The sequence below is a fragment of the Scatophagus argus genome, chromosome 16 (assembly GCF_020382885.2).
Source record: "Scatophagus argus isolate fScaArg1 chromosome 16, fScaArg1.pri, whole genome shotgun sequence".
Taxonomy (NCBI): domain Eukaryota; kingdom Metazoa; phylum Chordata; class Actinopteri; family Scatophagidae; genus Scatophagus; species Scatophagus argus.
Window position 1 is genome coordinate 21541200 of NC_058508.1, and position 27837 is coordinate 21569036.

Here is a 27837-nt window from a genome sequence, read left to right on the forward strand (position 1 = left end):
TTTGATCTGGAAATATTTTACCTGCGACATCAATCGGCATCCAAACAAACAAATTATAGTTCCCTTTTCCCTCCTATTTTGTCCAAAATATTTGGATAAATTTGAAATGTTGACCATTAGCTATGACACCTGACATTAGCTAACATTAGCTATGACACCTGACATTAGCTGACATTAGTTATGATACCTGACATTAGCTGACATTAGTTATGACACCTGACATTAGCTGACATTAGTTATGACACCTGACATTAGCTGACATTAGTTATGACACCTGACATTAGCTGACATTAGTTATGACACCTGACATTAGCTGACATTAGTTGTGATACATGACATTAGCTAACACTGGCTATGATACCTGATGAATAAAAAAATCTGGAGATTAACATAGAAAAAACAAAACATTTTTTTCTTTTTTAAAAGTTTCAATCCCAACATGTCCTTTTTCAGTTCAGGTTTGTACCATGCAGTAAATGCAGAGCAGGGACCACGTAGGATAAATTACAATAAGCTCTTCTAAAGAAAATGTAAAAGATGACAAGAGATATTAAGGTAAATGTGGGGATGAAGCATACAGGCAACACTACAAACTCCCATCAACATCAGCTCACTAAGAAGCAAGAAGAGTTTAATTCTGCTAATAATTTGATCTCGTCGCTGCTTCAGTGAACAAGAAAACACATCTGCATTTTTGATATGTGTTCATAGATGCTGATGAACCAGAAGTATTAAAAAAATAAAAAATTCACCCCAGGAGATCAAATATCTGCAAGCAAACATCAGCTGGTACCTGCCTGCTCCAGCCTGCGTACCTGCACTGTATCAACCATGCAGCAATGAATTAATTAAACCCTGCCAAGTTTGCATTTCCAATTATAGCTCTGCTCGCAAACATGCAGACACGCCCCACATACATAAGAGGGCAGAGGGTAAATTAAATTACACCATAACAGCCATGCTGAGATTGAAATTCGGAGAGGGAGGTTTTCATTCCATAATAAAAAAAACTCTCCAATGTCAATAAAAAACTACTGAGGAGCTTCAGGGAAGATTGTGGTGAATGGAGGTGTTGAAAAAAGATGGCAACTACCTGAAGAGCAGACAGAAATACTGCCAGCTGTGAGCGTGTGAAATTGGAGTGTGACTCAATACAAGAATACAGCAAAGCCGCATTGATTCATGCATTCACTTCACAGGAAAGGACTGGTTTCTTAAATCAGTTTGGAAACAGGCCAGCTGATTTGTGGTTTATGAGATGAAAGAATTTTATATGACAGCTTTTACTCTGTCTTGTTGTGCCACTGTAATTACAAAACGCTGACTCTTTTAATTAAAAATGTTTCATCAAATTTACTGAATGTTAAAGCAAGACTTGGTGGCAACCTGTGTCTCATTGTTTATTTTGTATTTTCTACTGGGACATTACTGCAGAGTCGGGTTTTTAATCGCCTCACTCACAGGTCCTCAGCCAAGTACACTTTCTCATTATGCTGATGTTTGTTCAAGTGTTCACTTTTCTCATCGGTTTGATTTTAACTTGTTATCTGATGCAATAAAAAGGGGCTAAAACATCATGATTGACAGTTGAGCGATGCTCCTGATTGGCTCAGACAGGCATTCAATATTGTGGCTCCACCTCCCCGTCACTACTGCACAGACTCTGGCTCCAAATGATGTCACCAGAACAAGATCACAGCGCTCGTATCTGGGGAAATTTTGGCTTTACTTTTGTACAGTGGGAGGAAGTGGAGACGTAGCAACTATAAGAATAAGATTAGAATTGGCAAAAATATCAAACTATGTCCAGGTTTTTTTTGTATAAATGTGTATAAAGAAGGTAACAAATGGGAGGCAGGAGGACCCGGGTTGTAAGAAAACCGAACTGCCCTTTTAAGTAATTACGGTTTATGAGGTTCCGATGAACATAAAGCTTTTATTTCCTTTGTGACATATGACTTGTGTCATAAAAATCCAACAGAACATCCATTAAAGCAGTAAATATCTGTAAAAATGAGTGAATTACAAGCTGGTAAAATGACTGTAAACAAACACCAGAAACATGGCAGAAAGATGAGAGAATAAAACAGACTCAGGGGTAACCCATGTAAACGCAAAAAGAACAAAACCCAAAAAAGACAAGAAAAAAGAGACCTCAAAGCATTCTGGGTGACACACTGATTGTCAGTTAAATGAAATGGCTTACATGCAGATGTTTGGAGAGCTGCTTTTCACAAGATGCTGAAAAACAGTTGGTGAATTTAGGGTAAGAAAACCCCACAAAAAAGGCACATTTCACAACTTCAAACAAGGAATCAGAACCAAATAATATTAAACATATTCAACAGTTAATCATTCACTCCCACAGACACGGCTTTGTCTCCACACTGAATTATAAATATCCCTCCCATCCCTTAGAGTGTTTGTAGTCCTCATTCAAATGTTCACCTTCAAGACCCGCGGCGCACCAGTGGGAATGTAAACATGTAAATGACATATAATCATACAGATGTTTTGTGTGTCTCCCTGCGAGTCCAGCTGCAGCTGAACACTGGGATGTTCGACAGATCGTCTGCAGCCTTCAGCGGAGCTACAGCAGTGCTACAGTCTCACCGTCGGAGTGGCTTAAAAACACTCAGGTCACAGCACATTACGTTTCAATTGAAACTGTGTTACAGCAGCCCGTCAGCCCCCCACAACCTGCTGAACTACTGTACACCCGATACTGTTTGTGCATTTTAACTGACCACAACAGCAGTGGCATTTAAAGACAAATGTGTGACCTCAGCGTCCGTTTTCCCACACTGAGTGCACCCTGAAGCTCTCATTCATGGAAAGAGGAAAAAATGTTTTCTAAAGTGAGCTGGGGAACAACAGAAATGTTGATCAATGTTGACCCGAGGAAACGATGGAGCAGAACACCAAACCTCTCACGTACCCTCCTGCTGCTCGTCTGAAAAGTCAAAGTGCTGTCGGTGAGAAAATCTTGATCTAAGAATATTTTCATTATGAGGATACACACAGAAAGAAAACCAAACATATTTGTGCTGTAAATGCTGCTTCACAATAAAGCAGCTTTTAAGACGAGGAAAAGATATTTTTCAGTACCAAACAGTGGACAAATAGAAGTGAATCAGTTGTTTTCTATGTCCGCTCACATGACTGTGGGATTGCACTTATACAAAGGACAGCAACTGCTTTAAATACACAAAGTGGGTTTTTAGCCACTTTAAGTCTCATAAGGTTTGATTGACCAGTACGAGTTTCCTGGTCAATCAATACAACGCAGAAGTGTCGTTGCTATGGTTACCAAATGTTTAATATACACTGAGCTCACCTTTTTCACTGTTTTCTACATAACAATAAGAGCAAAACAGATATTAGCCTCAAGATTTGGCTAAACTGTAAATGTTTTAGTTAATCTGCCAATCAGAAATGACAGTTCGCTGTGGCCACAGTACGAACCAATCAGCTCCAGTCACCTTCAGCATCCCAAAGTTTGGTGGAGCAACGCTAAAAGCAACATTAAATCATGAGGAGGTTGTTGGAGGTTTCTGCCCAAACACAATGAAGCTGAACATGAAGCTGCTTGTTATGGAGCCAGGAAGGGTGATATTCCAATTAACAAGCGCTTTCTGAGATTAAAGTCTTAAATTTACAACAAAAAATGAATATACTCAAGTTTTCCCACATTATTTCTTTTGTCTTTCTAATTTCAGAAAATATGAGTTTTTAATCTTGTAAATTCATGTAAATCCGAGTGTTTCTCGGATTATTACTCCCTCCCTAGGCTCTGAATTTGTTCTTTTTCTTTTAAACTTACAAGCCCTAACACACCATCATAGGTTAATCCACACACCACACGATCAGTAGTTTTCAGAGGAACTACGTTCTACTTAAGATTTAGTCCCCAAGACTCAAACCAGTCCACATCTCAACTCACCGCTGCTGAATCATTTCCATCTACCCTCCATATTTGTTGTGCTAGTGACACAACCCCTTAAAAGGCCTTTCACTGATAATAATGACTGATGAAAATAAGACAAGATGAGGCAGAAGATTAAGGTGTGAATCCATCTACACAGGCACAACTGAGAGATGAAGCTGTGAAATCAGCAGCGCTAAGCTACAGGACGGTGACGAGCGGGTGGCGCTCCGTAGCCACAGTCGGCTCGCTAATCTTCACTTTCGGCCACTGATGCCTCCTCCGTAGCTGCAGCCGAACCACCGCAGATCACTATTATCCTGTCAGGTGTCGAGCTGTGTGATAGATACAGTATGAGGCTGACAGAGTCATGACTGTGTGCCGAGCAGTAAAAGGCGGGAGACGTGCCCTGTGTGTGAACTGCAGGCGCGAGAGCCTGGTGATGAACAGCGATGGGGTTCGTCCTGGAGGCCTATCTGTCAGCGCGTCTGTCACGGACCGAGCTTCATTGTTCACAAGAGGACGAGGAGATCGGAGGCAGCCGCCGCTGAGGAATGGATACACGTCAGCCATGAAAGACTGATCATCCCTGATTCGTTCCTGTTGGTTTCTGTTCCAATGTAATTATGGAGCTGCGTAGATGCCAAGCACTTTAGCAACAGAGCTCAAGTCTGGATGTGACAGGCTCTCTTTCTTGTCGCGACTCTGCCATTTCAAGTGCTTTAAAGTGTTTTTATTAGGTGCAGCGGATCCCTCAGGATCCTAGCATCCCACCTTTTCCCTTTTCCATGGGATTTGAATGAGGCATAAGAAAACAGAGAACAATGAGGATGGACAACCCACAGAACTCTTAAGGAGTCAGCTTGCTTCAGCGTTTGTTGGATTTAGGGCTGGGAACCATTTAAACGTTTTGTGATACCAACACCAGCAAAGTGACATCGATACCAAAACAGAGCACTTCATTTGATATCTTGGTTCACTGAACTGCCAACCCTATCAAAAACAATAGTTTGACTGGAGAAGTTTGGATACTGTTTGGTACTGGGACATTTCTGGGTTATTAGCCAGTCCGAGTCGGATTGTCCATCAGCTTTGCAATGTTGGAACTGGGAGTCGAGTTTGAAACTTTGAAACGACACTCTTTTGTCTGAAGCATACTTAACCCTTTAAAATGTATTTTAAAAAGTTGTGTAAGTGCAAATCCTTGTGAAAACCCCAGACTAAAAGGTGTTTTTTGACAAAACATCCATTTAATAAATGATCCTTTCCTGTTGTCATGCACTGTTTCAGCTTTTTTGCTGAAAAAAAAAATCTCTTGACATTTGGTCCCTTTTAACAAATTTGATAAATTACTCTTAATTACATTTAATATACGCAACGAAAGTCCCATAAAAAGGCACACTGTCCAACCAGCAGCAAGTAAGGCCTCGTGCACGGGAACAAAGAAACTGGCCAAACAGAGAATTCTTTAAGTTCTTGGTGATTTGAGCCAGAGTGAGTTCTCATTTCTTGATGTCAGTCAGGATGATGTTGGCTGTGACAAACATGAGGCAGGAGGCAGCCCACAACAAAACAAACCACACCCAAAAGGCGTGGCGGAAGGGCGACTGGTGCTTGTTGATGGCATCTCTGCCCATCACAGGCTCCAGGTGGCGTCGAGCAAAATACACAAGACAGGCTGGAACAATGTACTGGATCCCTGTGCCGGCGTAGGCTCCTGTAATGCCCACCAGGGACTCCAAGTTGTGGGTGCAGAAGGCCACTACGATCGGGGGCACCAGGGTGATGAGGGGAAACACGACACGGTCCACCACCCACGGGTAGGTGCCTCCGTCCCGGTGGAACAGGGTCTTCCAGTTGTTGCGAAGCGTGACGGCGATGATGGGGAAGTTGGTGCTGATGGTGAAGACTGGGAAGAGGCCCAGGAAGTAGCGCAGGAAGGGAATATCTAACACGCTGCAGTTGTCCGTGAAGTTCAGGGTGTACATGTCGTGCAGCAGTGAGCTTTTGAAGCAGAAGATGGCGGTGAAGGAGAGGAGGACGTAGAAACCCAGGATCAGGACATAGTCTGCCAACACCAGCGTGCCGACACGCTTCTTGTTGGAGATGGGCGTCACCAGCGAGGGCAGGGAGTGCTGACACATGAAGGAGTACACGCACACCCCGAACAGGTTGGGCACCCCAGAGAAGGAGGCGACCGGTGGGTTTCCCTCGCCGGTGCCTTTACCGATGCGGATAAGAGCCAAGATGATCATCATGGTGAACGCTGTAAAAACACAACAGAGGAAATGGGATTAGCTGCAGGACATGTACTTCCTGTGCATCTAGCTGAGTTGGGATGAGGTGGTGGTGCCTCATTCAGCTTCTGAGAGTATGAGAGTATGGTGAAACGTCCCTTTAAATCCTGACTCTTCTTTATATTACTGTTACTCGTTGTTTTCTTTGATAAATTTTAAACTTAACCAAACTGACCAAACCTTGTTTATACTACATGTCAGTGCAGTATTACTGATGTTAAAGGTCCGAGGTGTACGATTTAGGGTCTTTCAAAGGCAGAAATGGAATATAACATTCATAATTTAATTTAACATAAACTGTTGTGTCTTCGATACCTCAGAGGGAACTTCTACACAGTCCGGCATATTGCACTGCTGTGTTTCCACAGCGGCCCAGAGCAGACAAACCGAACAGTAAAGAGGGACTTTTGTGTTTTTGGCGGCCGCCACGGGGGTGGGTGGGACGCCACTGAATCCTACAGCCTGGACCTTTAAAACTCTGCATCCACAGTGTGGAACAGCCTTCCAGCTGTTTGTCCCAGAAACATCAGGCGTAAAAAACCAACTAGGGAACATTTCATGGCCTGACACTGAAGCCACTGGAACCAGGTGAAGATGGAGAAGCTTCTCCACGTGTCTCCGCCTCCTGCTGTTCGCATCGCAGCTCTAACTGATTTCTGGAGGAGCCTCTCTGGCAACTAGCATGAGCGTGTCTAAAGGAGACCTGAGAGCGTGGCGTGCTGTCCTGTCATGTGGTCCCAGTGAGCCGCCTCACCTCCACACACACTCAATCAGCCCGTGACACCAGGAGTTAGTCATAGCCCCGTGATGGCCAGCAGCCAGCTCCTGAACTTTCATCATCACGCTGTCCTTTAAACGCGGGGTGACATTTCGGAGGTACCACTCGGACCGTAATTTGCCACACGTGTGCAGAAAATGATTCTGTATCACACCCTCTGGCTCGTAATGCAGAAATGAAAGAGACATTCCCGCTGCCTTTGATGGACGTACTAAAGAGGGCACGTGCAGCAGGTCTTAGGACAGTCTGCAGCTGCAGTGCTCGAACAGGGTGGAGGGGAAGTTTCAAACCTGCTCTATTAATCAGGTCCTGTGAGCTCCTGCAGTGACACTTTAACGCATGTCAGGAGGATAAAATCCGTCCCAATTACCAGGGACAGACCGTGTGAAGGCAAGGAGAAAGCATCAGCGACAAAGACGTTCAGGACGCGAGGTGAGTGTCTGGGAAAGTATTAACAAGAACGGAAGTGTCTGTGGAGGATTAAAAAGCAATAGTAAAGGTACAACTACTTTTGTTTTATGATACAAGAAGAAGGTGAAGAAGAATGAATAGCAGACGTATCAGAATGGTAATTATCATCTTTTGTTTTATGCTGCTCTGTTTCTTTGTCCAAAAGAAAGATGGGATGCGGCTGTTAAAAGGAAAAATAAGTTAAAAGAGCTACAGGACGTAAATGAAGCGGCGGGGACCACAGAGCACACAGCTTCTTTTACACTTACATCAGAGCACATGTAAACACTCACACACATCAGCGCCCAAAGCTCGTCGACCTGTTGCACAAGTGTTCAATATTTAATGCATCTTTGGCTCACATCCAGTGTGATCTCTGGCTGTGGGGAAAGCTCTCACTCTGACCTCGTGCAGACCAGCCTTCAAGGACACACGCATGTAGGAAAGCAACTCAGCATTACTTTTATCAATGATCTGTTAATTGTTCTCGCAATTAACTGATTAACCAATTAAATGTGCAAAAATGCCCTTTACACCTTCTCCAAGCTCAGGGCCACAGCCCACATCCACACCACAGTGGTTCCCAGCCACTGGCACTCGTACCCCAGAGGGCCACTGGAAACGCCTGAAGAGAAGCTCCAGTAATTTGTGCATATTTACACTTGAGTGACCTGAGCACTACATACTTTGTAAGAAAGCAGAGAAGGCTGCTGAAACAGTTGGAAAAAGTAATTGACAAAGTGTTGAAATGGTTGGCCAAAAGCGCAAGAAAAAAAATAATGAGCTAATAAATTTTTAACAATGAATAAAGAAAATGAGCCAAAAGTAATTAAGCCATTTAGCTAAAAATGGCTGAAATGTCCAGTTTCTGCCACTCACAAGTCATAGTAACTCGAGTTAATTTGACGAAGCAGAACACTTACAAATCGAATGTGTGAAAAGAACGTGATGAGTGGGGGAGATAAAGGGCTACTTTAGTCCACACGGCAGGGCTGTTGGGGTACATCAGAGAAAAGGGTCAGAAAGCACTGCTGTGACCAACCACAGAACATGGTCTGCCATACTGGACACACGTCCTTACTGCACCACCTGAATGTCTTCAGTGTGAGACGGAGTCATCACTACAACCCGTCTGTCTGCTTCTTCCGTCTCCTTTCTCCTTCAAACTCTCGTCTCCTTGCCGCCTTTCTGTCTGCGTTGTGTGTTGTAAGTGTGAAGCACGGCCACCTGCCCGCCTGCTGCTCACGAGGGAGGAAGGAGGTGCAGGACAGCAGAAGGAGGAAGCTCTTCTCCTCTCTGACACCACGACACAAGCATGGGGCTTTTAATTAAAAGTGCCTCAGGGTGGTTGGGCACTAATAAAGCTTCTTTTTGCAAGTCCAGCCAAGATTAAGATCCTGCAAATACAGCCTGTGAGACAGGGCAGCACGGCTGGTCGTACTGGTGAGCTCCCAGTTAAATTTAAGTGAAAGTTAAGAACTAATAAATATTCCAAATCCCTCCGAATTGCAAAATCTAGCATAACATCTCTTTCTGTTTGCCCACAGTTCACAAAGGTTTCTGCTAATCAGAGGCAGAGAACTCATTTATCTTACTTAAGACACAAGAACTCACCCCTTATTTTTCAAAGAAATTGAAAATCAATCAGATGGTAGAGAGGAGCTGAACACCAGGAACAAAGCCACCAGAATGAAGCTTTTCATAATGTGCTCATTTGTCACAGACTCCCAGCTGCATCATGCGACACGAGGTGGGCAAATCACGCCGGCCCGTGACAATTTTATCGCACTCGTTGCCCCTAATGCTAATACCTCAATGCTGAAGCCAGCCATGAAATAAGAGCATCTTAGCTGTGATCACCTTGACAGCCCTGAAGGACCACAGAAACCCAGCGTGGGACTTTATTGACACAGTAAATTCACTGCGGACTCCCAGATCGCTGCATCGATGTCAAGTGGATTGAGATCAGTAACACACACAAATGAAATAAACAGCAGGCTGACGCTCTGTTTTAATCTGAACTCATCATCTCTTGCCTTACTTTATGGTCTCCCTTCTTATCAGGTGTTGACAGGATGAAAAAGGCCCTTTTCAAAGATGCCGCTCTCACATTTCTTTGTCAGCCATGTATTCCAGTACCTGTCTTTCCAGAGACCCCCCACAAAACTCATTCTTTCAGATGTGATGAGCCATTTACCTGTGCAGATGTCAGTCAGGATGCAGTCCTCACAAATATATATAATAATATTCTCCAACACGCCTGACGCACGACAACAGGAGCCAAGTGAACTGAGCAGGCGTCAAACAGTCACATATCACATCCACATAACAAGTGGCCGTCCATCTTGCAGCCTGAGATTTATCTTACCGAGATAAGAATGGCAATGACCTTGTGAGGAATGCTTCAACTTAACAACCCTCCAGAGGAAGCTCTTACAGCTGTATTCCCTGCGGTGGCAAACAAAGCTGTAGCCGTTAAGCCCAAGCTGGCACACACTCTCAATGCTCCAAGGAGTCGTTGACTGCGGATTCTTCAGCGGTTATCTCAGAGGAGATGGGAGTCCTGGACTCAATTAATGAGTAGAAAATGGAAGGAGGTGAGAGGTGATCAATCTCATGTGCGACGGAGGGCGAGGAAGGCGCGAGTCGCGGGGGTCTCGCTCCTTGGAGAGAATGACTCGGACACTTAAACGTGAGCGATTCATTGATGATTGTGAGAAGGTCAAGGACTTCTCAGGTGTGTTTTAATGCTCGAGAGGGAAGGCACTGCTGCGTTTCAAACTGTGTGTAATACAACGTAAGGTTCTGGTGATGCTGCACTGCTGTTCTCTATGGAAGCCATATGTGATGAAAGACATGCCATTATAGCGAGGACGTTTCTCACAATACTGACTTAGTATCTTAAAATAATGACTTATTGTAAAATAAAGATTTCCTACTGGTGGAAATGTGCTTCCTTAGTTTTCTCATCTCGCTTGCCAGTTAAAACACCCCCCTCGAGGTTTTAGAGCACAGCAATCATCCCATCATTAATAAAGAGAGACGCTCCTCGAGCGCTCTTGGATAATCTCTTAGGCAATTAGTAGCTCTGGCCTGTTGCCCAGCTCTCACAAAGGTCTCAGGCTTTCTTATTGTGGTAGAGCTCGATGGCTTCAGTTGTGTCAGGACTGCAGCGAGCAGGCTGCTGCTGCTGCGTTTGGTGGGCGACTGGGCGATAACAGGCTGCTTTGCCTCGTAACAAGTTGTGTGATGGCAGATAGGACTATCAGTAAACGCAGCACAGCGCTGCTCAGCGGTTAGCCTGCGGTTTAGCACACCACCACAGCTCAGGTTCACCGGGACGAAGCAGCCAAACTCCATGTTGCTAACAGTGTCAGGAAAACATCAATTAGCCAACTCACTCAGCCAGAACACTAAAACTGTGTACAGTATGCACAGATCAGAAGTTAATGCATGTGTCTGATGATTGATTCATTGGTCTTCTCTGACGTGAGGTTGCACCGCTGGACAAAATTAAGAATTTGAAGAGGTAACCCTGAGCTTTGTTCACTGTTTCATGACAGACCGATCAGATAAGTTTGATGTCTAAACGTTCTGATAAGGAATGCGTATTAACAATCAATATTTAACAAAGTTTCTCACTGAAAAGGCAACAAATGTCAGTGAGTGAAGCTGTGATATACAAAGGAGAGACCAGTGGAAATATCAGGGCTGTTAGAGGTTCACAGGTTTGGGATTTTCAGCAACAGATAACAAATATGAACAAACATCTTGTTTAGAAACAAACGGCTGAAGACCCAGCTTTAATTCCTCCCTTCAAACCACTGCATGGACTCTGATGTAAACAAGGCCCTGAGGTCACGGACCATAATTAAAGGCTCAGTTCCTGGGTATAGATCCAATTGATTATGTTCTCCAACCAAAGCAGACTTTGACCAAACATTCTCCTCATCACCCTGGAACTCATCTCGGCAGGAAGTCAGAGCTCTCATTATGCAAACAAACATCAATACTGAGCAGCAGGGAAAGCGGCGGCGCTCACGTTACGATTTGCTTTCACCCAGCAAAAGTCTGATGGTTTAGTCCTTGGTTGACAAACAGGAGCGTCACAGGAAGACAGAACAGGAGTGATGGGTTTTCCCCCAGACTTGGATGTAATTTCTCAGGACCTCTGAACTGTGGTTCTGCCGTACGCTTCATTAAGACCTGCTCATATTTCACCGTTCCCCCGTGAGCAGCAGGCTCTGGACAAACTGAACTTTCCACTCAAGCAGCCACCAGAGTCCGCCTGACCTTCAAAAACAATATTCCCTCCCTCAGCCGTTGAAAATGGCACTGGGCAGCTGTGAACATCCCTGAGGCACTTCCTTAGCTGCAGTAAACTAAGAGCATTAGATGGTTAGATGGAGGCCAGCGGATCACCGAAGCCACGACTCTTTGACTTCAGGTTGTTTTGAGGAGGAAAATGGTGCCGTTTACGATATTTCACATAAACATTGAGCTCATCACATTCGGGTCGGTTACTCTGCAGTCCCGATGATAAAAACGTTATTTCACCGTTAAATTTTTGTGCTCTCAAAAATAATCCTAAAGAGTTTAGATTTTAACATGGGGAAATAAACCTTTTGTTTTTTTATAAACTACACATGAAAGTACAAGCACTACTTTAAGTACAGTGACTATAAAAATATATTCACCTCCCCCGTCCTGCCCAACTTCTGTGCTTTATTGTTTTATAAAACCAAATCAAAGGCCTTAAAGAAAAACTTTGTCGTTTTAAGACAATAAAACCTTTAAAGGGGATGAATACTTTTTATATGTACTGCATTATATTTACAGTCTTTAAATTTGCTGCAAATTGTTGTAAATAAGCACAGGAAAGATGCTTGAGAAAATCCTCTGACATAAATGTGGCAGTTTCTCTGGGGAAGCACACGATCCATACTCCGTTCAGTTAATACAGACAGTCACACTCTGAGGCTGCAAACGACCTCCCATCCGTCCATCCGTCCCAGGAGAGACGGACGGAGGTGATTAACGCTCGTTCATTCCCCTCCTCTCATACCACCTCTCAATATCAATTAGAGGAGCTCTGTGCTCCGGTCAGGGTTGAGGAGGAGGTCTTCAGGAGAGCTGAGAACGACCCGTCCTGCATCCTGCCTGCTGCAACAGGTGGCAACAGTGAAGACATTACACTCGTTTAAGACTCACCAAGCGTCTTCCATATCTCATACTGACTGTCTTAGTTTGGCTTTAAGGTATTTGATGTATTTAAAGTACAGCCAATAAACTGCTCATACTCCCACCAGACAGACACATAATCCCACTCCAATCTGCCCTAAACGGTAACACGCTCCGTAAAATCAACTGATTTTGAACGATATTCTCATTTTATTGCAAGTAGTCCAAAATAATTTAATGTGAGTTCTGGAATACTACGTCCAGTCACTGCCCTTTGCACCACCTTCCAATTTAAATTAGGAATAATAAAGAGGCTCAGCTGGGAAAAAAAGTGACTACAAATTACTGCAGTCAGGAGCTGTGGGTTGAAAAAACAGGCTAATGACTGCTCGAGTGAAAATCACAGCATGTTTACAGGCAGACACACCATCACTCATGTTCTGTGTACGAAAACAGGGCTCGCTGGACGAGAAGGCGGCTACAGCTGAGTGGCAACGCCGGTGACAAGGCCAGGGCCGAGGGCGGGAGGCAGGGCCCCGACACAGCAGCCAGCTCGACCCTGACGTCCAACGACACGCCGCGGGGCCTCACAGGGCAGCACAGGTGACTGCAGGTGTGCCCAGGGAGGGCTGACTAATGGGCAGGTTCCAAATAAAATAGATCCTGAGGCCCAGGCTCTCAAAAGTAAGCAAACCGAGTAAACAAATGTGGCTGAAATATCATACAAATGAAGTGATTCGGCCTGAATTCATCAGTCATGTCATAATGGACATTTTTGGCGAAACTATAAATCTTTCACACCTCTCTAGCCTGCAGGGGAGTGTCTGACACCGTAAAGGCAGACCCGGAGTGGAGTCGAGTGTCTAACGTTTGATTTATAGGCACAGTTTGTGATCCACGTGTAAACAGGGGAGTTCTGTAGGATAAAGCAGCCGCTCGCCCGACAGACCGACGCCACTCGACATCACAGCAAACACCTTGTAGCTGCTGTCCACACTCGTACAGATCTGAGAGGAGAGCAGCGTAATATTTTCTCTTGTCGCCCAGAAACACTGTGATAAAACACAACTCTGTGTGTCTTTCCACAGCACATGGTTCTTCATCCTCTGCAAGTCCCAGACAACGAAGGATTGATAATTAGGGTTATTCAAGCTGTTCTTAAGGAATAAGTCTGGTTTATGTCTTAATCATTTCTACCTCCTATGAGCACCGTGAACAGTTCTTTTCAAAATTACTCACTTTAGCAGCATTTTCCATTATTAGTATTATTATTATAGTATTATATATATTTTTTGCTGCTATTTATATGTGTGCATTTGAGCTGAGAACCTTTACAAAATTCGTTATGCTGGCATAATGACAATAAAGACTCTACTATCTGATGTTTAAGCTCAACCAGACATTTATCACAGCTTCTTTGGCTTTTATCAAAACTGAAATTTATTGTGATTTCCCTCTTGATCTGATCTGAACTCTGATTGTACTGCTTGTTGGATTTCTGAGTGTTGGTTATCACTCAAACAGACGGAGGAAACATTTTGAATCGTAAGCCAGTGTTGTACAGAAACAGCAACACCAACCAAAACACACAAGCAGCCAGCGGAGGGTGAAGACAGATGAAGAGGAGCGAGAGGTGCAGCTCAAACGGACAGCGGACAGCGTGTGGACGCTGCCGTGTTTGTGTGTTGTTGATGCGGGGGCGGCGGGAGCGCCATGATTCAGTGGTGTTGTGATTTTTACAGCGGACTCAGGGTGGGCGGTTTATTTTCGCCCGTCGCCCTGTGAGTGACGGTCCAATCAAGCTTGGGATGGGCTGTCAAGTCTGTCAGGCTGAGGAATGAGGGGAGATGGGAATCAAAGACACAGAGCAGGACCGAACCATGATGGACGGACCTGAGCGAGGGGAGGACGGAGGGAGGGATGAAAGAAATGTGTGGGGAGAGAGAAAACGGAAATATATGCTGAGACAGAAAGAGAGGGAGAAGAAACTGAGCTGAAACACTGATAACAAAAGGCAAAGAAAAATCCTGTTTGAAGAGGACAAAATCTTAAGTAAACTGAATACTGAACAGGAAATGTTGTAGGATTACTTCATTCTTACCAATCCAACGCATGAGTGAGGTGAGAATCTGCAGATATTTGGTCTTCTGAGCGCTGAAGAAGGTGAAAGGACCCAACAGAAGAGTAAAAATGCTCTGCGGGAAAACACAGAGAGGAAGAGTTGATTACTCGAACAGGGTCAGGAGTCAAATCTCTTCAGTGATCACACAAAGGCATGACACAAGCCTTTTAAAAGCAGGCTTCACGTGAGGACTTTCCTTTACCATCAAATAACCAGAGTGGGCGAACACGACAAACTGAGGCAATAAGAGTAAAATGTCACCCGCCACGAGTGACGCCGTAAATGTCAGAGCTTGTTGGTGAGTACGTCTGATTTACAGGTGGAGATTGTTATGAACACCTGCACAGTCCTGCCTCTGGGGTACTTCTGATTATCCCATCATTTCTGTGTAAAACATGTCTTTATTAAAGGTTGTGGTCAGTCTTCAGGCTGTATTTTGTTGTGTATCTGACAAAAACTTAATAATCAATAAATAATTATCGAAGTTCACTGAGGAAACACATTTGTAGGTTCCAGCTTATTAAATATGAGCATTTGCTGCTTTTCAAGGAGGTACACAGGACTCATTTTTGTCTTCTGTAGGGATGGGTGGAGGTCTTTAGGGGGGGACAGCAGGTCAACAGTCTACACATCATCTGAAAGCTTATACAGTGAGGTCAACTTGCAAAAAAATGGTCTTACAACAATGATGCATGAACACAATTAGGTTCATTGAGTCCACAAGAGTCTCAGCTTTCCAGTTGGACTGATCAGACACCACGCACTATCTATTTATAAAGCATGCCAAAAAATGCATTGTGTTAGCGTAAAGTGGGCATGTCCAGCTGGGTACCCACAGATCCAGTTTCAGTCAGATATCTTGAGGTGAGAGGTTAAGGAGATCACTTTTTCCCCCCGGCCAGAGTTTAGCCTAAAATTATGAGCATTAGCAACGAACCAACCAGGGCCAATGGGCGCCTGAGTTTGTCTAGTTCCTGACGATACCACTGGCTACCACTAGCTTAAAAAATGAGCACACGTCACCCATCCCTTTAAAGACAGTAACATCAACCAAGCTCCCTCAGGGCTGTTGCTGGTTTCGGCTTATCCCCGTTTTATGTTAATATAAAGTGAGTGACTCCTGGTAACTTTAGCTTGCTGCTCTGTCTCACACTTGTGCTTATGATGCTTATTCGTGTCATTCTCTCAACTGCTGACAAAATCCCATCAGCCGTCTCAAAGATAGGTGAACAGATAAACAGATGGCCCAATCCATAGTCCACCAAAGAAATTTCAAATCCTCCCAGGCCACAACTCTGATTGCCCATCTGACACATTTCTTTATCGAGAGCTGCAATCAGAGGCAGCGGCTCAGCAACTGTAGCTCCAATTCCATCAGCTCCCCTCACTCTGCCTCCTCCTTCACGCCTCAAAACGTATTCCCTTCATCCATTTCTTCCCTCTCTCCTCGTTCTCCGGCTGCACGCTTTGACTGACATGTGATCTCAGAGGGAGTCACTTGTGTTGCCATTTTATCTGAAGAGCAGAGGCTGCAGGCTTTCCAACAGGGACCTCACCCTCCCACTCACACACACACTTAGACACACACACACCCCTGTGAAGACACACACACGCACCCCTGTGAAGACACAGGATTAACACTTTGGTTCAGTGTTGGACATGTAGAAGGAAAACAGAGAGTGGACATAAAGGCTCAACATGTAACTTAGAGTACTTTACTTGGTGCTCTAATTTAAATAAACAATTATAAAAACACTTCACTGCAATAAAAATTGTACTAAAAAGTGTCTGTAAACAGCTTCAGACATTTAAATGTAAAGATGTTATTTTGTAACGCTGCGGTGGCTCAGTTAAGTGTTAAGTTAAATTTGTGAAGTGTTTTGGTTTATGATGAAAATACCTGCAAATGATGTGAGGCACAGCCACACTCGGCCGTTTATTATCAACTGGCAAACGTTAACATGCTCACATGCTAAACGACACGATGAACAAACACGTCAGCACCAGCGCTGCGACATGTCTGATGTATCTTTGGTATCTGAAATCTGTTCCTCAGTAAACCTACAGGAAGTTAGAAGCTGTTTGTACGTAAAGCAGACTAAACCAGGACCAGGGGGAAAAGAGATCACGGGGGTCATTTTGGACACCTACTTATTTAGTAAGGTGATGATGGTGCGAAATGATAAAAAGTATCTGAACATTCCCTACAGAGTGTTTCCTGTTTGAACTAATGGATGAGGGAACAAGGGAGCGATTTCAGACACTGCCTGACCGAGCTCTCACTTTCACATGAACTGATGGACAGCTGGGGTAAGAGAAATAATGGGCTTTAATTCTGCTGAATAATGATGATGCCTGTGTGTCTATATATTAAAAGTATTACCAGCTGTCATCTTGGCAAAGTGCGGCCCGGGCTCAAGCCGTGCCAAAGCATAAATCTGCAACACCTATTGGAGGTAATGAACAAACCATTATGAGGAGAGATTTACCTGAAGAAGAAAGTCAGATTAATGACAGCCGGCTGACAGACAGCACTATTTTAGACCTGAATGTCTCAGCAAGGCCGACACTTTCCCACTAAAGATCGCTTTGTAAACTACCTTCAGATAAGGAGAAACTTCACTTTTAACATATCAGCTCAGGTCAGGTCACAATCCAGCCTGGTGTGGCACAGATAGTGATATCCCCGAGGGTTAACAGCACCGAGCCCGTTTGGATGAGGCCGCGTGGCTGATGAATTTCTCTACAGCTCCCGGACCCCTCGTGAATCAAGACTGCACCTCCAACAGCTCACAACCTCCCATAAGACCCCAAACCACCCAGAGGGACAGACCGACAGAGAGACAGAGGGACAGAGGGAGAGACCGACAGAGGGAAAGAGGGACAGAGGGACAGAGAGAAGAAGGGAAAGAGGGACAGAGAGACAGAGGGACAGACCAACAGAGAGACAGAGGGACAGAGGGAGAGACCGGCAGAGGGAAAGAGGGAAAGAGGGACAGAGAGACAGAGGGACAGAGGGACAGACCGGCAGGGTCATGAGCAGCATGCGAGAGGTGTTTTAGAAGCAAATATTATCAATTTTTTGTCTGACTTTGCTGTTGTTAATCTAAACTGAGCACTTCTACATGTTGTCTTCATAAATTTGGGACTCAAGTTTGGAAAGTATCACAGCAGAGACACGGAGATGTTCGGCTGTGGACACCTGAGGACACCTGAGTATTTCTACAGCCGAGGGGTCAAACAATATGGAACATTAACGCCTAATGTCAGCACTGAGAGCGTTTCGTGACTTCTGCTGTGATACTGAGTGCATTTGGTACTTCAGATTTCCTGATGTGCCAAACGACTGAGCACATTCACAGATCTTCATACGCCAAATAAAGATGAAGCTGCAGACAGATACACGCAGAACCCGCAGGAAGTTTATCAGGAATATCATTAAAAAAATCATCATCATTCAGCTAACTGTGTGATTGATGGCGTCACATTTTTTTTATAATTAACATCAGCCAGTAGAAGCTTTAAAGCAGCATCCGAGATGTGGTATCTGGGAATAAGCTGCAGTGTCAGCTGGAGAGCAAAAGCTGCCAGACAACAGGAGAACCAGAGACGAATATAACTACGATTTCATAACGCAGACAGATTGAATGACACTTGGTTCCGATGCATTTATTCATTTAATACTTTGTTCAGGCTGTTCTGGCAATTTCATCTTACTCTCGCTCGCAAGGCCGACATTCAGATTTTTGTCTTTCCTTTCTCGCCACAGAAACTGCTTACGTTTCACGCTCGGTTTAATAAATGTCTCAATAAACAGAAACAAATTCTGTCAGGAGAAAAGTGGCATGAATCAATTTTGGCTCGGTCCTTCACCTCCTCCATTCCCACCTCCTCGGCAGGCAGCACACTCATCAGCCCTGAACATTTCACTTTTGACAGCAAAGACATTCTTAAAAACCAGCCGTTTCTCCTCCTCAGAACGAGGCGACACTTTGAGCAACAGCCACATGACCGGCTGCAATCACACACTTCAGTGAAACACAATAAACAGCAAGTATGAGATGAGAAACTGCACAGATGATTGAGGCAACGGCGGATACAAACGCTGTCCTATTAGCTCTCTTTGGACGGTACAGACTGCATACCATTCAGACGATTCTGCATAACCTGCCGAGTGTGAGAGGTCAGAGTCATTCAGGCCTCGGCGAAAATTTCAGGACCTCCTTTTAAATCACTAAAATGGACTTTCACACTCTTTTGCACAAAGCTATCAATAAAAACTAAACGAGGCAGGTCACAGAGTGATCACTGACACTACCAGACATAAACACCTACCAGACATCATCCACAGTCTGTGCACTGAGGTTAAAATAAGTAAATGCAGCTTCACTGGTCAGACAAAAGACTTTTGTTGATACAACTCAAATAACTGCCATCGCCTGGGACCTACTTTTTATCGGCCACAACATCATTATTTTGGTCTTACTGTCATGTTTAGTGTTGCCAGTCCTCACTGCTATACCAAGGACTCATTACAGACCAAATCTTACAGTACAAATACAGCAGGCTGGTAATGAATTCCAGGTGCAGTCGGTTGCTGGGTGTTGGCTAGCGCTAATAAAAATGCTCAGCTAACATCGTTAAAGGCAGCGAAAAAGGCCCTGTTATCCCCTACAGCATCTTATCCAACAGGCTAACTAATTACATGCTGACGCCTCCTGGAGGCTTCACATCTCCGCTGATTGATTCAACGTGGATCAGACAGATGTAATTCAGTCAGTATCCTGAAAAATAATGAGTTTGGTAGCCAATCCTACCAGCATTTTAACAGCTAAGAAAACAGGAGGATCCTGGTGGTCCAGGGGCTGAAGGATGCTGAAATACTTTGAATCTGGCTAGTAATCTTTGCTGCACTTCAACCCAATCACTCCCCTGATATTTCTTCTGTCTACAAAAGGGGGAAAAGTACTTTTACAAAAATAACACAACTTCTGTAGAACTTTTCAAGCACCCTCTGTGATGCTGCACAGTTATAATTTGTGAGTAAGAGATTAATGGGGATTAGATATGGTGAATGATCTCAATAATAGTGAAAACCTGCCACCAACAGGCAACCCAGGCTGTCAATCACGTTCAGAGTCTTATAAAGTCCAGTGTTTTGGATTTGTGCGGATGAGAGAGTGCAGGGAGTACGGAAAGGCGTTTAATTGGCATTGGACTGCGTCACTCGGGGCTCACAAGCCAATCCACTGGTGCAGTTAATCGCCACATATGTGAGCATTTCTCCTGAGCCACGTGTTGCTTCGGCTCTTCATCCGTCACAGCTGGGCTACATAAGTCAACCACTGACCGCCCACCCCATTTAAGTAATTAATCAACATATTTTGCTGTTCTTTTCTGTGGGGTTGGACAGACACTGCGATGGCACAGATGTCCTCAAGCTCTTGGATGTCACTGCAGGGGAATTCATACCCAAGAGAGCCAAATAACTGTTCTCCTCATGACTGCCAAGCTGTGCAACTGTGATTTTGGCTGATGTTTGGTCAGACGTAAAGACGGGTTAACGGTAAAATACCCAGAGGACGAGTGGAGATCACACAGAGGACAAAGTCCAGCAGCGTAAATGATAAGTGCCCGGATGGTTCAGTGCGGTGGTCCACTGATAATCCCCTTCTTCATACCCACCAACCCATCAATCAAATACAGAAAGAAGGATTATGATTCCCAAACCCAACAGTCCCAAGATCCCCAGCCATTTGTGTCTGACGTTAATCTTTATTCCAAACAGATTTCAAACCGAGACCAGGGGCGCTGCAGATCATCGTTCATTCACTTTTTCTTTATTAGTGGACATTAATGGTTAGTCAGCATTGATGTGGACTTATTATGCCATAATTATTTTGCTGATCAAAGGAAGCAAGGAAGTCGGATAAACTTTAACTGGGATCAGACTGGACTGAGTGTAGGACAACCTGCAGGATGACTGAGAGTTTGTGATTGAGTCATTTCCTTTGGATTTCCCAACATTTCCAGACTCATATACATGCCTTTAAACAATTTCCCCTCGGTGATAAATGAAGGAATTCTGATTCTGATATGCTGTTAGAAATTAATTCACGCCCCATATTTCATCCAGTTAATTCAAAGCCTTTAATTCTGTCTCTCGATTTTTAAATTATTCCCTTCTGATATTTCTAGTTAAGTACAATTTTGAGGTACTTGGTATTCTTGTACTACATAATTGTAAGTACAATTACTTGAGCACATTCTGCTACTCTCTACTGCTACACTCCACCACATTTGGGAGGAAAATACTGTACTTTATACTCCATTATATGTATTTAATAGCTTTAGGTACTAGTGACTACAGAGAGGTGGATACATCAACGCGTTTTTAAATTATTTTATCTGCAATCTGACAATAAAAAAAACACAATTCTGATAAATAACAAAAAAATGCTGAATACTGGATCCGATAATCAGATCTGGGCTCTGTTATCAGTTAGCGACAGCAGTTAGCATGACATACTGTAACGCTGCCTCTTTCGGCAAGCTATAAAACCTGCATAAACACCACATGTCATAACTACAAGAGGCTCTGCAACATGAACGTACGTGTTCGCAGTGCGGACTGCTCTGAAATACAGATCTGGGCTGTTTCCTCGTCAGCAGAGCAGTGCAATTCAAGAGCTATACAGCTGCACGCATCATTTACCTTTAATTAAGACCTTGAGTTGAGACCTTGAATGTGTAAAGTATAGTCAAGTAATCTCTTACTTCCTAAAACCTGCACACAGACCCACAGAAATGAAGAAACATTCCCAGTGTGAATGATCCACCATTTGCTTTTCTTGTCATTAGGACTCACTGAAATTAATTAGCAGACAGAAATGTTCAGTACACATTTAAATGACTCACAGCCCAACGATATTATCCACAACATGACAAAGCCAGGCATCAAAGTCTAACAAAGATGAATTATTTAGATTTCCAGAAGATATTTCATCTTAACGATGCAAAATAAAACTCTGCGACTGCACAATACTGAGACACTGCTTCAACTACATCATACACACAATGCAACGGAATACTGGATATTATGGGGCAATTCATCGCCTCGGCTGTGACATGTATGATAAAAGACGTGAGGGTAACGTGACCATGGTGGTACGGAATAGAAATGGCATAAAATAGGCCATAAAAGCCCAGGAGATACGTACAAAACCTAATGATAGCAATAACAAGTCAACTGACTCAGTGAACACACAGGCAGCAGGGAGGAGAGGGAAGTCAGACCACGATGAACATGATGGGGGGGGCATTGCCTTGGAGGCAACACCACACGGTCAGAACCAGGGTGGAAATATACGATTGTCAGGATGAAAGAGAGTTCACCCTCAGCTTCATTAATCACTCCCAAACGTGTCTCCATCAAGCAGACTTAATGAGCACACAGAAATAAATACAAGAATGGATGAATAAAATAATTTGTCAAAAACCAATTAAGACATACAGCTTCATTCTGCTTTAGCTTTCCTTCATCAGGACAAAATGAACTATGGGCAGGTAACCATAAATCCCAACGTAAGACGGCATCAAAATTCTTACATCTGCAAAATGACAGTATAATGTAATCATATCTTCATGAGGACAAGAGATCTGCAGGTGCAGCTGAGAAAAAAACCCAGACGTTATGACATTACGACTTTAGAACGAGGCCTTTTATTGCAACGGTTTTGCAGAGATATCTGTTATGATCGTGGTCAGATCTGAGTGTCAACCTCATGACCAGCCACAACTTTAACAGCAAGACCGTAAGGCAGCGAGAGGAATCAAAGAGTTACCCAAACGAAACATCTGGGGAAACATGGAGGTTTCTTTTTGGAAGGTTTTACAAGTCAAGTTCAGCTGCCGGCTGGACTTCACTTTTTGTTGACTCATCTGAATCTGAATCAGTTCACCCTGAGGACATTTGTCTGAATTTTCAGAAATTCAGCTGTGAACTTTACTAACCATTGACCGATTTAGGGTCCATGTTCTGTTAATTTCCCTGTGTGCATATTTTTTTGCGAGACAAACATTAAGACTTTATAACTGAGGACTTAGCTGCTGCCAACAGAAGTCTCTCCATTTGTCCACTGGTAAACAGAAAAGGTAAAAGCAGTATAAAAATACTAATGTCTATTCGAAACATCACAAAAGATCATACAAAGACAACAGACAAACTCTCAAAGCATCCTCCATCTTATTTGCAGTCGGTGAAAACACATCCAACGCAGTATCCTATACTGTTAATTAGGTATGTGGCCCTGGAGACAGCCATGTCTCCACACGATTAAAGATAGGACTCTAATGAGGGGAAGGAAGACAACTCAGACAAAAAGAGGTGGAGGAGGGATAAAGCGAGGGCGTAGATGCGAGGAGAATCTATCATCGTGTTTCCTGAGACGGTGCGGGTCAATATATTTTAAACACAGAAAACCGGTGTATCACTAACTGAAGTTGAGAATAAAGCAAAGGCTGCACAGCGTTGGGGTTCAATTCTGACTGTGCTGAAACCCCAGGACTTTTAGTAACTGTGTGGTATTTGATTTGAAACTGTACAACCAACCTGACTGAAAAAGCGCTGTACTAAACACCACAGACGGCTCTCACCTTTCAACAACAAGGTCACATCTACCTTTGATCTCATTTAGAAAAATTAAGTAATCATCATCGGTCAGAAAAGCTGAAAAAATGCTAAGAAACGTGGATACTCGTCCCTGATGAATGGAGCATCTTTGTTTTAGTTAAATTTGGAGAAATTCCATTCATATTAAAAGGTAAAGCTGCTGCTGTCAGAGAGCAGCACTGGAAACCTGAGGACAAGACTGTGCCTTGCAGGCACACAGCAGGAATTACACATTAACAAAGCGAAGGTGTCGTTCAGGACAAACCGCCCAACAAGGCTTTACGTTCAAACCCGGACTGAAGAAAGCCCTGTAGCTGTATGCACTCACTCCTTCTGACAGTCACTTGTCAGAGCAAACACTGATTAGCATCCATTTGCTGCAGACTTTGACTTTGAATGGGCTGCTGTTTCCAACACTCACCTAATTAAAGCTCCTAACAGTTCTGCTCCTCAAAAAAGAAACCATTACACACCTACCAAGGTAAAAATAACGAGCAACAGCACGCAGAGAAGATTTATGACAGGCCTGGGACATATCAGGGGAGGAAATGAGAAACGATAATTTGCCTGTGGTTTAATAGGAAGATGGTTATTTCACTCCGCCCACCATCCTGAGTATTGTTAAAGGGAGACAGAGCAGGAGGAGGAGGAGGAGGACGAGGAGGAGGACGAGGACGAGGCGGCTGCGTTATAGTACAGGACACTTTCCTCCCAAATGAAACTGACGATGGACCGTTTGAAAAAAAATAAATGCACGATGAGGACGTTTTGTGCATACACAATACGTCGAGATGTAATTGAAAAAGACAACGATTGGATATTTTATTTTCCACTTTGGGAAAGGGCACAGCGGGTCAGTGGACAGCACTTAAGCAGCTGCTCCCTAAGGAGCGACTACAGAGCATCATGACCCGACCGTCCAATCGGGTCAGAGCATCACCTGAGGTGGGCTGCTGTGACAACCCGCAGAAAAGAAATCCACAAGCATTCAGCCCGACACGTAACGAGCCAAAATTTGCACTGACATGGACGGCTTTGTTCACCTGTCTGCATTTTAAACACGGCCATGAACTGCTGTACATTTCAAGGATATCACATTAATTTGCCTTCAGAGAGTGAGACCATTACATCACTCTGAGACGTCCTTGTACCAAATCACCAGCTTCACACTCCCTGCATTCGTCATGTAGATTTGCCTGCCCTCCCTGCTCGCTCTCTTTCCAAAAATGAAAGGAAAAACATCACAGTGGAAGGAGCTTGTTAATACAGTAAAAGACAAATGAAGTACATTAAGTCCATCTGAGCCTCCAAGGGGTGCTCACAAACAACATGTATGTGACTGGTGGAAACACAGACAGGTGCTCCTGTGGTTTCGATGCTCATGTGGACGGCCCATTATTGTTTTAAGGCTTCACACACACACACACACACACACACACACACACACACACACACACACACGGTGCCCTTGACTGTAGTCAAACACAAGAGATATCCGATAAGACTTTTGTGTGTAAAAAGCTGCTACTGTTAAATAAAAACATGATGCATGAGTACACACTTTATCTCACACAAACAACTCCACATAATGAGTCGATAAATCATACAGTTTATCAGGCTGATACAAAATGAGCTGAATAACCTGCTAAATGTGAAAAGAAAAGAAAAGAGAGGAAACTCCACAGGGATCATCAGTTATTGCTCTGTGACCTCTGTGTCTCCTCATCGCCAGTCATCCCAGTCATCCCAGTGCCAGCAGCACCGTGCGTCTCCTCCCCGTCCTGATCCGCTGCTCTGATGCAACTTCCTGCTGGTGTGTGGAGTGGACCCCCCCACCCCCGTGTGGATCGCAGCTCAAACACTTCCCCCTGCTGCGATAATCTCTATTAAACCATCTGCACCGTCATCTCCACACACCTCCGGCCCTGACTGCGACAGCACAGCTCACACCTTCACGCTGTACACATCAAAGACAAAGAAACGCAAAGACTCAAATGATCATGTGACGACGGCCACCCTGTAGCCAATCAGTATCCAGTATTCATCCAGACTACGGTACAACTATAGTTAATATCGTGTGTGCAAAAACAACGACATACATGTCAAACAGTGCTTTTGATTAGGAATTATTAAATTAGATATAAGCAGACGCGAGCCCTTTAATGCATTAAAATTGAGTTTCCACCAGCTCTTCTCTCTTTTATTTGTGCTTGTGGACAAACAAAAGCTTTCCTCCACCAGCTAAACCACTGAAAGGAACCATGAATGGCTCACATGTCTCGAATGTGTCAGATTAACTGTGTGTAACAGGCTGAAACACTGCAACAAAATCGTGGAGGGAAAGTCCACGGCGAAGAGCCATCAAGGTCGCCGAGATTCAAGTTAGTGAGTTTATTAATCAATCAGCTCCATATTGAGGAATGTGCCAGGGTGGGTCATTTCTGAACTCTTAGGGGACAGGCAACAACTTTGTCTGCACTTCAAATTAACTTTATTTCAATACACGAGACGACTAGCGCGTGGCCTAATAGAAACACACTATAATTGAAACATCTGCATGAAGATAAGCGGCGAACAGTGCAGCGTAAGCACTAACTGTCTTTGGGCTCATATGCTGCATTGATTTTCCATCACCTCCCACATACTGGGAGAACAATAAATCTGCCATTTAAATTGTGCTGGCTGTCCAGCAGGGTGGAGTGTACCAACCACTGCTTGGCTAGCCACTGTGACAAAAGCGCCTGCAGTGAAATTCAAAAAGAAAACTTAGCGGGGGGACAGTCAAGGACAGCGAAGTTTAATTGAGGTCTCGGGAATCTCTGTTGGAGCCGAACAAAAACCCAGAAAGACCCCACTGTTGCACTTAATCTTTTCAATCAAAGCTGTGTAAAGGGCCAGGATCAACACTGAGAGCTTTGTTATGCAATGGCCTCCGTCATCTCCCTTTCACACCCACACGGCCAACAAATATTGTTGATACGGGAGGAAAAGCCCCTCAGCCGTCCACTCGGGCAGCAAACCCGAGAATCAATCAGCAGCGGAACAGATCACAGTCAATTGATCTTCTTAAGAGCTTTCAGAAGCTGCGATGAGGAAAATGGCTGCCGTGACATGTCCACAGCTAATAGGGCTGATGTGTGAAGTCAATACTGATTAAGTCAATGATGCAAGCTGATGAAATATCAACCGGATTGCTATGGGCCTTATTATCATGACCAATTAGTCTGTCTCTTGATAGAAGTGACAGTAGCAGCTGAGGAGAGCCTGACGTCCATCACAGCATCATTCTGTGGTGGCAAAACTGAACAAAACAGAAGTGGACGGATCACTGTGAAGGCCTCGCAGAATTCAGCTCATTCAACTTTGTGGAAAGCACACATTTACCCCGAGCTTCCATTCAGGCTGAGTGTCAGCACTGACGCTCAGCTGATGTGACTGACAGATGATGGAGAGACGGGCCCAAGGCGTGGCACTAAACAGAAAAAGTGACGCCTGAAAACATACTAAATCCAAACATGGTGAACCCAAGTCAGTCAGTCTGTCAGTGAAAGCAGAGTGCTGTTGGTAAAGGTCTACTCATCTGTACAGGAACAGCTGTTGTCAAAGCTAAAAATAACCTGCAATCTGTTGTCCACTGTGAACAAAGCCCCCCAGTCGCTGCCATCCGGGTGAAACCTGCCAAAACTGTTGAACTGTTTCACATGTAAAACCTCAAGAACCTCAAGTCCTGACAGAAGGGACAGCAACCACTGAGGTCAAGACCAAGAAACTCCATCAAACTGCTCTCAGATGTAAGATCAGTGCTCAGTTTGGTGTTTAGGTGATTTATCGAGCAAAAACAATTCACTTGTTACAAAGGCTTAAATACTTTTAAGGCTGCTTTGTAAAGTGCACAGCTTGGCCTTTCGTTATTATATTTCACAGACAAAAACATTAATCGCTTCATTGAGACAAATAATCGGCACATTAACTGATGACTGTGTTGCATCGTTAGGTTGAAGCCTGAGATGTGACCGCTCGGACTTGTTTGTCAGACGGAAACATCAAGTCCAGCTGCAGGAGACGAGTCCATGAAAGCTTCTGACCTCACATGGACAACAACTGACCATGGAAGACGTCCATCAATGTGACGACTTCCTGTGGCATCCAGCTCCCGTCCCGTCTCTCAGCCTCACTCTGCCTCTGCACCAATCGCCCACACAGGGATTAAAGCTCTGTGGAGTATAATCAGGCTGCTCTTTAATCTCCCCTCATTTTCTAAACTCTAAAAATGTTAGTGACGTCTCTAGCATCACTCCAGCGATTCCCCTGGAAAAAACAAAGCGGCGGCAGGCCCTCGCTGGCGTCCAGTGGGGTTGGGTGACTGCATGAATATACTGGCTGTGGTTGTGTTTTCTCATTTTATTTAAATAG

The 27837-nt window shown here is 44.2% G+C and overlaps 1 protein-coding gene across 2 annotated transcripts in view; it reads right to left on the reverse strand.

Moving 5' to 3' along the window:
• Positions 1 to 1911: 1911 nt before the first annotated feature.
• tmem104 (transmembrane protein 104) overlaps positions 1912 to 27837 on the reverse strand; it is a 40922-nt gene continuing 14996 nt past the window's right edge. For both annotated transcript variants that reach the window (XM_046415040.1, XM_046415039.1), the window contains exons 9-10: positions 14733 to 14826; positions 1912 to 6191 (exon numbers count right to left, since the gene is read on the reverse strand). In XM_046415040.1, the coding sequence (XP_046270996.1) occupies positions 5428 to 6191; positions 14733 to 14826 (858 nt within the window). In that variant the 3' untranslated portion in view covers positions 1912 to 5427. The remainder of the gene's footprint in view (positions 6192 to 14732; positions 14827 to 27837) is intronic.